Below are 12222 nucleotides of genomic sequence, written 5' to 3'. Positions count from 1 at the left end.
CACTGCCGAAGGCCATGCAGTCTTTTGTCTGGAGAGCTGGGAGTATGGAGAGGTCTTCCCCTGGCCTGGGTGAGTGGCTGGGAAGGACAAAGTGGCCTTTGGAGTCTTGCCTATTGGGTTTAATCGGGAATATAAAGCAGTAGGAAAAATTTTGGTTTTAGCCACTGACATGTGGACTGCACTCTTTGTCCTGCTTTCTATTATATAGATAAAAAAGGGAGTCAACCCAGAAAACCTCTCAGAAATCTGGTAATCTGATTCCCTAGCCCTTTCTGTCTAACCATCTGCATGGCCTGGAGTTCGTCCCGTTGTCTGGCTTACATCCCCCTTTTCTGCACCTGCTCAGGGGAGTCTGGCTGCCTCCCTGATGGCAGCCTCTGTTACCAGAGCCTCTTGTGGGCCAGAAGGCGTTTTCTCACTTACCCACTTAGGTTTCGCACCTGAAGCTCCTGGCTGTTCTCTGTGATTCCAACAACATCCAGATCTTGGTCTGGGCCAATCCCCACAGCTTTGAAGGCGGGTTTGCTGTTCATGTCGGGAGGGAGGGAGAGAGATGTGAGGTGGGGTGGGAGATTAGAAGGTGCTGGGAGCGGCCCCCACTCCCAGGAGACGGGGGTGGTAAAGAACACGTCCCAGGACACTGCTCTGGGCACAGCGTGGATGTGGTCTTGCTTCTCCAGTAGCAAGGCAAGTGGGGGAGGGGCAGAGGGAGAGGGAGAGAGAGAGAGAGAGAGAGAGACAATATGAATATCTCAAGCAGGTTCTGCACTGTCAGGGCAGAGCCTGATGCGGGGCTTAGAACTCACGAACCGTGAGATCATGACCTAAGCCGAAATCAAGAGTTGGACGTGCTTAACTGACTGAGCCGCCCAGGCGCCCTGGTGCTGGGTTTAAGAGCCCTGGAGATGGAGGTTCTTGTCCTGGCTCTGAGACTAGCTTGATGGGTAACCTGGACAGGTCACACACACCCTTCTCCGGGTTTCCTTAAGCCTCAGTTTCTCCCTCTGTAAAATGATAGGTGGACCTGATGATCTCCAGAGCCTCTCCCACTTTGAACCATCTAGGGTCTTATGGTCCTGAGCCGAGAAGGGCTTCCTGTCTAGGCGGAGGAAGAAAAGTAGAGAGATCTAGACCCAGAAGGAGGGACGGGGGTGGAACTGGACAGTCCCAGGACAGTTGACCTCTGTTCACCACTTACATCCTAACGAATAACCGACCAGCTTTGATTTTGTAGAACTCAAGAGCCGGCTGGTTTGGTGCATTAGTGAACTCTGGAAGGACAGAAACTCCAGGAACCTATTACCTTAAGGAGCCCCGGACACACCTTGGTTGCATAACCCAGCCGCAGCAGCCTGCAGGGCTGGGCGCTCCCGCTGCTGACGCCGCAGTGGGCTGGGCTGCAGGGGGGAGGAGGGGCTGGCTGCCGGGGAGGCTGGGCTGGGTGGCTGCTGGAGGAGCCCAGGGAAGAGCTAGGGGCAGGGCGTGCCTTTCCAGCTCGCCTCAGAACTGAAGGAGGCAGAGGTGTCCTGTCCGGGGTTGTGCACTGTGGCCAGCGGGGAGCAGCAAAAACCTGGTAACTAGGAAGCAGAGGGGGCGAAACGATCTGATGGATCAGTGACGCTGCCTGGAGCATTTATTGTAAGAAGGACCTTGAGGCTGCTTTAAGGGTCGACAGGAGAGGGTTCTGTGATTGATTGATGATGTCTGCCTGGCATTTCTCATTTTTGCCTCCACTCTGGGTCCAGTTTCTGAGAATCCTTGGGGCTTGCCAGGGAGCAGGTGCCCCACTCTGCAGCTGAATAAACGGGTTCTTTTTCCTCCTCTCTGGTTAGGCTCTATGATCAGTGGCCTCCCCTCTCCTCCCTTTACAGGTAAAACCTTGGGAGAGGAGAGAATGACCCAAGCTAGAAACAGAGATGCTGCTAGAACTCGGGATGCCCAGGAGTTCAGGGGTCTTGGGCACAAATTCCAGGCCTCTCCTACCCAAGCAAGTTACTGATTTTCGCCAAACCTATTTCTAAAATAGATATAATAAAAACGACCTTTTAGCTTTTGCCAGGATCAAACGCATATAAACTCATCATGCAGATACCCTTGTTATGATTACGTAACTCGCCATCCACCGAAGGTTTGAAATTGCTTTTGAAATTTGCTGAGAGAGCTGGGGTTGCTGATGGGGCTCAATGAAATCAGGATCATTTAAACGAGATTTTAATTGATGGGACATTGAATAAGTAAATTATATTCTGGGACAGGGTGGCCTCCTGCAGAGCCAAGAGGGAGCGAAGCTGGCAAGGAGCCGGAACTGTACGTTGGGAGTCATGGTGAGGCTTACTTTCTCAGGCATCCTATGAAGTTGCTGGTACTTTCTCCAATTGACTCTTGGGGAAACTGAGGCTTAGGAGATTGAACTTCATGTTGTTGTATGTGAAAGTGCTCAGATTCAAGACTGGTTCTGTCTGACTCCAGTATCTATATTTTTGGGAAAGGAGGAGGCAGGGAGGAGGTCCTAAGGATGAGGGGACAGCCTCTGGAGGCTTGGGCTGGATACCTGTCATAGCCCATCTGCCCACAGGCTATCTTGGCCAGAGCTTCTGTGAAGTTGTCGAAACAGGCAGAGACCCAGCTTCTTGTGGCCGGGTCTAGCACCTGCAGGGTGGATCGGTCCCTGGAGAGGCGGACTGAGAAGGCAAGAAATTGGGTCAGCTGCATGTGGCGGGGGCCCGTCTGGCCCATCTCCCTCAGAAGTCATCATGAGACCAGCACACCCTCCCTACACCCAGACCCTGGAGCATCACAGAACACCGACCCTTTCAGCCCCAAGGGAACTTCTTCCATTTGGCTTTGCCCAATTGAGCCTCGTTTTGATGGTAGCTAGGGTGACCCGATGTCCTGGGAACAACCTCCATGTTGACCTATTGTCCTGGGACAATTGCTAATAACTTTTCCTTTTGCTCTTATAGGTATCAGTTTTGGTGATAGGTTGTGGCTCTACTCATGGTTACACACAGCTTGCCCAGCCTAGGGAACTTCTCGGTGAGGAACCTAGCTCCTTTTTCCACGTGAGGTCAGAGGGAGGGGTTGAGAGGGAAGTCCTATTGGCACTAGAATGGCAGGTGCCCATATGCATTTGACTTCCGGTTAAAAAATAAAAATAAAAAAGGATATATGCAAGAAGTCCCTTCGTCCTGCCCCTCAAAAGCCCCAACACCCATCTCCTGGGCTATCCTTTCTCTCCAGAGCCCAAGTACTAGATGGATGATGCCGGGCTGATGGATAGAGGAATCAATAGCTAGTCAGTGGCTATGGCTATTGACCTGACTTTCCTAGTCCCCTTTCTGGTCTCCTGTAGAGAGGAGGAAACTCCCCAGGGTCATCCAATCCAGCCCCCTGCCTCAGTTCCACCCCGGTGCAGCAGAATGGGACAGACTGTGTTGCCATTTCCTGTCCCCTCTGGTCCCCCACTTGTTATCAGGTATTCACTGAGTATTTGCTGCATGGTAAGTACTAGGATCTAGTTGGCAAGACCTGGTCCTGTTCTTGAGAACCTTACAATAAGGATGGGAACTGACCAGTTGGCAGATGCTACGCTGTGGACCAAGGGGACCTGAGCTGCTTTCCTGCTGTGCCCGCGCCCCTGGACTCACCTGTCACCGGGGACCCATCGGGGAAGTTCTTGACACAGAGCTGCTCATCCTCCCCTGAGGCACAGTCCTGCTGGCCGTCACACACCTGCTTCCTCGGGATGAAGTGGAGAGGCTGCCCGCACAGGAAGTAGTATTTGTCCAGAATCACCTTGACTGGAAGGCAGGGGCAGGGAGGGGGCTGTGAGGGCTGACAGTCAAGCAGGCAGCCGGGGGGCGGGGGGGGGGCGGGAGAGGCTGTGTGTCCCTTAAAAATATGCTGGGCTCTAAGGCAGATGAGGGTTCCAGACCCAGTTATTCCACTTGGTAGTCCGTGTACTTGGTCCTGAGCCTCAGTTTCCTTAGATGTCAAGTAACATCTGTCCTGTACCTGCGAGATGGGTGAGGAGTTCAGCGAGAGAGTGTGTGGGAGAAATTTAGAAACAGCCCCCACTGGCCTCCTGCCCTCTGGTGCTGGTAACGAAAAGACAGCACTGGGCCTGCCCCCTCCTGTGTGACCTTAGACCCATCAATTCCCCTCCTGGGGCCTCGTAGCCTCATGTGAGCTGAGGTTGTCGATGGCATTTGGCAAGCTGGTGGTTGTGAGTGTCTTGTAACTGTTAAGTGCAGTTCTAGAACTGGGTGTTTTTATCTGGGACTGAAGGACCCAGGAAGAGGCTGGTGTTTTGTTGGGTCTTCTGCCCGCTGCTTTCGAATTCGGTGGCTCCTTTGCTGTCTCGGGCTGATGGGAATGAGTCTCGCGTTTGTAACTCTTCAGGGAACAGATACCTCAACACATTTCTAAGGTCTCCTGGTAGGAAGAGAGCCTCTCGCCTAGCTGAACCCTCCCCTGGCCCGAAGCTCCCCCCTGCAGTCCACCATCACTCCTGGTGGGCCCCACAAGTGGCAGTCATCGGTCTGACCATGGCCTTGCTTGTCACTGCTGAGAGCTTTCCCTGCACTGCCTCATGTAATCCTGACAAGTTCAGAGGCAGGTGCCGTGAGGAACTCACATTGTAAGGGAAGACACTGATCCATCAGCTGATGAATAGATACAGGAGATGAGGTTTATATATACAATGGAATACTACTCGGCGATGAGAAAGAATGAAATCCTGCCATTGGCAACCACGTGGATGGAACTGGAGGGTATTATGCTAAGTGGAAAGAGTCAGAGAAAGACAGGTAGCATCTGATTTCACTCATGTGGAACTTGAGAAACTTAACAGAAGATCATGGGGGAAGGGAAGGGGGAAAAAATAGAGGGAGGGAGGCAACCCATAAGAGACTCCTGAATGCAGAGAACAAACTAAGGGCGGAGGGGGGGTAATGGGTGATGCGCATTGAGGAGGGCACTTGTTGGGATGAGCACTGGGTGTTGTATGTAAGTGATGAATCTTGGGAATCTACCCCCCTCCCCCAAACCAAGAGCTCACTGTATACACTGTATGTTAGCTAACTTGACGATAAACTTAACAACATAAGTGAGGACGCCGAGGTGTGGAGAGTTAGGGTTGATTTCCCAAGGCCACACAGCACTTAGGTGAGAGCCGGGATCCCAGCCAGGGTCTAACTCCAAAGCTCTCTCTCTCTCTGCCTCTCCACACCTTTCCTGAGGGGTTTCGCGATGAGATCCACTGGCCTTGATGGCTCTAGTGCGAGTGAACAAGGGAGGAGCAGGCTGAATATTTCCTAGACCTTCAGACTTGGGTTCATGGTCTGGAGCCAGGGTAAGGCAGGATCACTCCAGCCTCCGGGGACAAAGCCAGGACACAATGTCGCCAGTCGAGACCCCAGAAACCAAGACATTGAGGGAGCCTAGCCTGGGACGGAGGCTCAGGTTACCTCCTCTGGTTGCAGAACCTGGGGGCCCAGGGCATGGACGCCCCACAGGGCCTTGTGGGACGGGGAGACCCCCGTTCTTACTCTGGCACCACTGCCTGCCTGGCGTCCCCTGGAGGAATTTGGCTCCTTTGTCCCTCTCCAGTGTGGCAGGACGTGTGTGCAGAGAAAGCAAGCTTTCCTTCTTACTAGTCTCCGTAGAACAGACCTAGGACCACAGCAAGTCTGCTGCTGCTGCTGAAAACCCATTGCCAAGGCCCCCCGTGCCTTGCTCCCCACCCTGAGTGTGAGTATGGGGAGGTGAAGGCAAAGGCAGTCCCAGGAGTGGGAGCTGCGAGGAGGGACTGCGGGCATCACAGGTCATTCGGGTCACTCTGTCACAGAGTGCCTGGGGGAGATCACACCGGGTCTAGGCACTGGCCCAGAGGAAGACAGCGCTAAAGGCAGGGATGGTGTGCTGTCTGTCCCGGGGGGCGGGGTGGGGGGGTGGCTTCCCCAGGGTCTTTTCTCAGTGTTTCTATCGCACAAGCCAGGGGGCTCTCTGCTGCTCTAGCCAGTAGGGCTGCTCAGGGGTCTGCAGACCGCCCCCTCCCCCGCCGGCCCCAGCCAGTGGCCTGCGTGGACTTGTAACATGTGCTGCTGTGTTCTCCGCGTGGCAGAGATCATCTGGGGGTAGGTGGTGGCTGAGCTCACCTCCCCCTCTCACTCCCTTCAGCGCAGGGGTGGATGCAAAGCACACAAGCTTTATGCAGATCACCTGCCTGTGACTGCTGGCTGGAAGGGTGGAGGGTAGGACTGTGCTCAGAGAGGCGGGTGGGGGCGGCCACTTACTGAGGACAGCCGTGATGATGATGGTCGCCAGGCTCAGCAGTGCTGCGATGATGGGGACTCCCACCTTTTTGAAGGTCTCCAGGGGAGTGCGGGGTTTGCGCAGAGGGGTGACATCTGTGAGACGGAAAGAGCCTACAGTCAGCACTTGAAGACTGCCCCTGCCAAGGCCCACAGCCTCCCTGTCCTCTGGCCCTGGTGCTGAGCCACAGGATGCTTTGGGGACGGTTTTGCTTCGCACTGGGGGTTTCTTCCTGCAGACTGGGCTTAGCTTCGGTGGCACAGGGTCACTCCACCTCCTTCACTTACCCAGGCTTAGCCATCTTTCACCTGCGCCCTTCAAATGAGCCTCCAGACCACGACGTCCTTCCCTTGTCTTGACTTAGTCTCTTCTGGGGTGTTTCACCCTGTCCCGTCTGCCCCGTGCCTGCCCCAGGAGAGCCAAGTACTCACTTTCCTATCCTTGATCCTCTTTTCTGACTTCTCTTTTGATGAAACTAGAAGCTTGAGGAGGGCAGGGACCTGAAGCTCCTAATAAATACTTGTGAACGAATGTGTCCTCGTGGCCTCCATCTCCAACTCAACAGACCAGTGAGTCCCTAGAACGGTCCTTGTCTTTAAGGCGATGGAGGTTTGGGGGAAGAAGCAAACAAGGACGTAGTTGCCGCTAACCCCAGCTATCATCAGAGCTCTTAAATGGGTCTCTGTAGGTGGAGATGGGTGGGTGGGGGGCTAGACCAGCTGGGCAAAGGCCTGGGGGTGGGCCTCCGTGAGCTCCCCATGTGCCTGGGATGTGACGGGGGCAAACGCATGTTGTGGAGGCAGGACTGGCCTCGTCACTTCGTAGAGCGTCTTGGATACCACGCCAGGAGTTTGGATTTTATCCTGAAGGCAGGGTGGAGCTAGGGGAAGCTTTTGAGCAGCAGAGAAACACGATCCCATTAACGCTTAGAAAGATGAACAAGAGTTTGGAGTTAGGAGTTACAGGTAGGAGCCTGGAGATGCCTAAAACGGAAGTCATAATGACTGTCCATTTCATATCATTATCCAAGGAGGTGGTGCGGGGGCAAAGATTTGAAAAAGTTAAATTCTCAGGAAGTTTCCCAGAGCGATTGGTTCTCTGACACCCCCTCATCTTGCAGGCAATAAGCTGGAGGAGATGCCTAGGGACTTCTCCTCCGGGGCGAGCTAGGACAGGAAGTGTGGCAACCCTGAGAATCCCTGGAAAACAATAGGTCAACTCTCTGCCCCTCACCTCCCCGTGGCTTGTTCTCTCATCATCTTCCAGTTATCCTTCAAGTGTCACCTTCCACGTGAGACCTTCTTGACCTCCCGTTTTCAAAGGTAATTTTCCAACTGCCTGTCCTCCTCCCCTATTTTTTTTAAACACCCATCAGCTCTAACACACCCTCTAACTCTACAACTCTAACACACTCTGAAGTGAAGGCTCCACGAAGAGAGGGGTCTTTGTCTTTTTTGTTCACGGCTGAGTCCCTGGTGCCTCAACAGGTATTTGCTGAGAGAATACACGAATTGTTCTTGGCTTGATCTTGTAAGTATATCCTTTCCGTCTTTCTTACGGGTCTTGTTTTCTGGCTTGAACGATGGCTAGTTCTAGGTCTGTCTTGCTCTCTTTGCTCAGCTTTTCAAAAGCAGCGAATGGCGCCCAGCCAGAGACTGGGTGCCCAGTAAGTGCTGATATCATTGAATCTGTTGAAAGGGAAAGCACAGAAAACTTTGTGTTTCCTCCAAAGGGAGAGTTTAAACCTTAGACACAGAGCTCAGGCCCTGGGGGGTGTGGGCTGGTATTGCCTGTTATCCCCAGGAGCCTGTTATCCCCAGTGTGAAGGAGGCTATCAATCTTTTTTTTTTTTTTTTTAATTTTTTTAACGTTTATTTATTTGAGAGAGACAGATGAGTGGGGAAGGGGCAGAGAGAGAGGGAGACACAGGAGATCCGAAGCCGGCTCCAGGCTCCGAGCTGTCAGCATAGAGTCTGACGCGGGGCTCGAACTCACTGACTGTGAGATCATGACCTGAGCCAAAGTCAGTTGCTCAACTGACTGAGCCACCCGGGCACCCCAAGGGGAGGAGGCTATCAATCTTAGCAGATATTGTTTTAGAGTCCCAGTGGTCAGTGTGCAGAACTGTCCTCTTTCCTGTGGCCGTGGATATGGTGACATTTTGCTCATCCATTCATGCATGATTTCTTTACTGAGCACCTACCACTGGGGACACGAGGTGGGCTTATTTTCTCAGAATCATCTACTGGGAGCCCTTCGATGAGTTCCCGTGTCCAGGTCCTGCTGTCTCTGCCTCCCTGAGGTTCTCGGAGAGCATTACCAGGACGGGTAGAGGTTTCCTGGTTTGCGTTTCATACTTAAGGTTAACAAAGCCACCGTGAGCTATGAAGAGCCGCCCCGCCTGCCACTGTTCCTTCCTCCAGCCTGCACACTGCTGCCAGATAGAGCCCCCCCAAATATCGTTGCCCTGTCATTTCCCTGCTTGAGAACCCTCCATGGCTTCTGTCTCTAGACCACACTCTTTGCCGGACTTTGAAAGCCAGTGTGATTTGGCCTCCCTCTCTTCATCACGTGGACTCCGCACTGCCGATCCTTGCCAGCCCCCGGCGCCACACAGGCGACTCATGCCCTGGTCATTCTTCCCTCTGAACTTTTGCACCTGTTCTTTCCTCCGCCCCTGAAACCCCCATCATTTCCTTCTGATCCTTTACTCCCGTGGGGACTTCGTCAAAGCTCGCCCGACCCACGCCGCTATGGTCTCTGATCACTTGGCACTAATCTCTCGCTCTCGAGCTCCCTTCACACGGACGTTGGTGGCAAATTTAACTTGTTTTCTGGTTTGGCAGTTCTCGGGCTTTCTCAGCTGGCGGAGCGCTTGGATGTCTGGTGTTCTCTGGGGACACTGTGGTCTTTTGCTCTATCCAGGTCCAAAGTAGGTACCATCTTACTTGTGGGAGATTGTGTGGTTTCCGATCATTATTAACTTGGGACCCCGAAATTGTTGAAGGAAGTGGGATCGGTTAATTCCTTGTTGATCTGCCGTATTAATTTGTTCTTTGCTCCCCTGTTTCGCTGATACAGTGGGCTATCAGGAGTAGCTATCAATGGTTTAAGAAAATGGAATGGGAGGGGAAAAAAAAAAAACCCTTGAATTTGGGAACACTTCATCTCTTAAATTATTCAGGCAAACACTATACTTTTCTAGTCTAGCAGGGAAAATAGCTTTGTCCAGCTTGTTCCGTGGCAGCATGGTCAGACTGTAAACTTCACGAGGGCAGGGACTTGGCTGTCTTATCTCCTGCTTTAGTCTAGTACCTAGCCCAGAGCCTGGCACATGGCAGGCACCCACAGTGTCGTTGAATGAATAAGAAAAGCAGAAACTGAACGAATGAGTTGGAGAAGAACTGCTTTTGGGGGTTTAGGTTTGTCGGTCCTATTTCTCCTATTTGCTTCCTACTTCTAGAATTATCCTGGACCTTAGAGTTGCTTCATACTTTTGTGTTGAATGATGAATGGGTGGGTGGATGGATATCTTCCATGCCATTTAGCCGTTGGTGGTGGCAGTGAGGGCCAGGCAAGAGGGGTTTAGTACCTATCTGGTAACTGATTGAAACTTGGAGGCTGAGGTGGTCAAGGGAAAGCCGGACCTGAGCTTACCAAAGCTGTTCAGGGGTTGATCGCTGCCAGGATCCTGTAATTGAAGGAAAAACAGTCAGTGAGTTGAGTGAGGGAACCTGTCAAGCTGGGGCTAAGAGCCCAGGGGAGGCTCTTGGTTCTTATCTCCATCCCCTTTTTCCTGCTGAATCTAAGTGGGGAGGGCTCTGTGGGCTCTGTGATACCTAATTGGTTCAAAAAATAAAATTCAGTTAGGCATCTATATTACCTGGTACAGCTCGCTTACTAATTGTAGCAACTAGTTGGCAACTGTAGAAATGACTGGCCGTTGGGTTGTTGTATTGCTGAGTCTCTGAGGACGATTCTCTGCTCTGCTGTTTTGGTCAACCATTTGTCTACTTCAGTCGATGTTGTAGTTCTGTAAATACTTGGACACGTCACAAAAGGGGATACTTCAATGGCCAGTCGGTGCCAAAAGGCGCTCAGTATCCTTACTCGCCCAGGCAAATGCAAATTCACACCGCAATGAGGTAGCTCTCCACGGACACCAGAACGGCTAACATTAAAAAGACTGACAGTGCTAAGTGTTGACGAAGATGTGGAACAGTTGGAGCTCTTACACTTTGTCGTTGGGAGTATCAATTAGCACGGATACTTTGGGAAATGGTTTGGCTGAATCTGCTAACGCTGTATGACTGTTCTACGGTTCTGTGACCCAGGAATTAGCCAAGAGAAGTGAGTGGGTGTGTGTCTAGCAAAATATCTGTATGTGAATGGGTGTAGTGACTGCACTCGTGATGGCTAAAAACTGGCAAAACCCAGCGTCAGTCATTGGTGGAATAGATACAGAAATTGTGGTATCTTCGTATCATGGAATGTGTTTCGACAATAGACAAGCATAACCTAGTACTAAGTGTAATGAATCTCATAGACACGATGAAGGAAAGAAATGCGACACAGAGAATATACTCTGCACTATTTCATATATATGAATTTCACAAGGTAAAGTTAATCTATGGTGATATAAGTCAAAATAGGGATTACCGATGGGGGGGTGGGGCAGTTATTGGAAGCGGCACGATGGAACCTTCCGGAATATTAGAAAACACATAGATCTTGATTGAAGTGTTGGTTACACGGGGGTACATATGTTGAACATTCATGGAGGGGGGATACTTTAGATCTGAGTACTTTACTGAATGCATGTCATGACATCATGACATCAGTTATTTACAAGCACACAAAAAGCCATACCAGAGCACTACGGCATTTCTGCAAGTGTCGCCTTAGGTCACCGTTGACGCACATCCCCAAATACACACAAGCCTCTGTTCTTCCACTTAGACCACTTCACGTGTGCACTCAGCACACACACAGCCACACAGGGTCACACACAGGAGCCGCGCACGCAGGGCTCACATACGAAGTCCATACACCCCCTTTCCTGCAAAGCGAAGGTTTAGGGGAAGCAGTGGGTGCGGGGGGACTGCCAAGGCTCATGCCTCAGTCTTGTTCCTCCCAGAAATCTCTCCTCTCTGCTCCGTCTCCAGCTGGTACAGGATGTTGAGTCCTTGGGCTGGGGGAGCGGCGGGCCTGCCTGAGGTCTGGGTCTCCACCCTGGGACCCGTCTGCCCATTGTGCTGAGGTCATGACGGTTCCACTGGCCGGTGGAAGAGTTGCAGGACCCCGAACACTTCCGCCTGGGAGTTTTTCTAGTCCCGTTTGGGAGTGACCGGGCTGCTCCTAACCCCTGTGTGGGGGTCCCAGATTAGGTCTGGTGGGGGTGTGTGCGTGTCCCTGGATGTTGGCCATGGCTGAGCGTGGCAGACATGGTCTTTGGGAGAGGGAGCCCCTTCCTTATCTCCCGGACTCTCTAACCTGCTGGAGGGACGTGCCTGGCTTGGCCCTTCGGTGACGTGGGGCCTTGGGCTGCTGGGGGACGTAGCAGAGACAGCAGGCTGTGGAGTTCGCAGGGGCTGAGTTGGAATATAGGTCCTGCGTCTTGTTACGTGTGAGCCCTGGGTGTAGGATGGTTAACCTCTCTGAGCTTCACGTTCACCCTCCTCAAAGTGGGGGAAATGTTACCCACTCGGAAACGCTACCATGAGGCTGAAAGTGAGACGTGGAGCGGAAAGGGGCTGGCTCACACGTGGGAGCTCCCTTCCCTCCTGGGCCCCCTGGCATGTGCTACAGCACTTTCCAACCGGGCACCCGCTTATTGCCTTTGTGCCCTCAGAATTTTGCACCGGGCTCGTCCCCAGCAAAAGACCGGATACATGGTTGTTCGAGGGA

General features: G+C 52.5%; 1 protein-coding gene and 1 long non-coding RNA gene across 3 annotated transcripts in view; one reads left to right on the top strand and one right to left on the bottom strand.

Annotated features, from left to right (window-relative positions):
* TMPRSS4 (transmembrane serine protease 4) overlaps nt 1-12222 on the bottom strand; it is a 33370-nt gene that overhangs the window by 7914 nt on the left and 13234 nt on the right. For both annotated transcript variants that reach the window (XM_045482983.1, XM_045482982.1), the window contains exons 2-6: nt 9973-10006; nt 6297-6410; nt 3648-3800; nt 2552-2681; nt 424-525 (exon numbers count right to left, since the gene is read on the bottom strand). In XM_045482983.1, coding sequence (XP_045338939.1) covers nt 424-525; nt 2552-2681; nt 3648-3800; nt 6297-6410; nt 9973-10006 — 533 coding nt within the window. The remainder of the gene's footprint in view (nt 1-423; nt 526-2551; nt 2682-3647; nt 3801-6296; nt 6411-9972; nt 10007-12222) is intronic.
* On the top strand, nt 944-2091 carry LOC123600731. The gene is made up of 2 exons (XR_006713782.1): nt 944-1573; nt 1872-2091. It is a non-coding gene; the product is annotated as an uncharacterized LOC123600731 (long non-coding RNA).

The sequence above is a fragment of the Leopardus geoffroyi genome, chromosome D1 (genome assembly GCF_018350155.1).
Source record: "Leopardus geoffroyi isolate Oge1 chromosome D1, O.geoffroyi_Oge1_pat1.0, whole genome shotgun sequence".
Classification (NCBI taxonomy): Eukaryota; Metazoa; Chordata; class Mammalia; order Carnivora; family Felidae; genus Leopardus; species Leopardus geoffroyi.
This window is presented reverse-complemented; position numbering and strand designations above follow the sequence as displayed.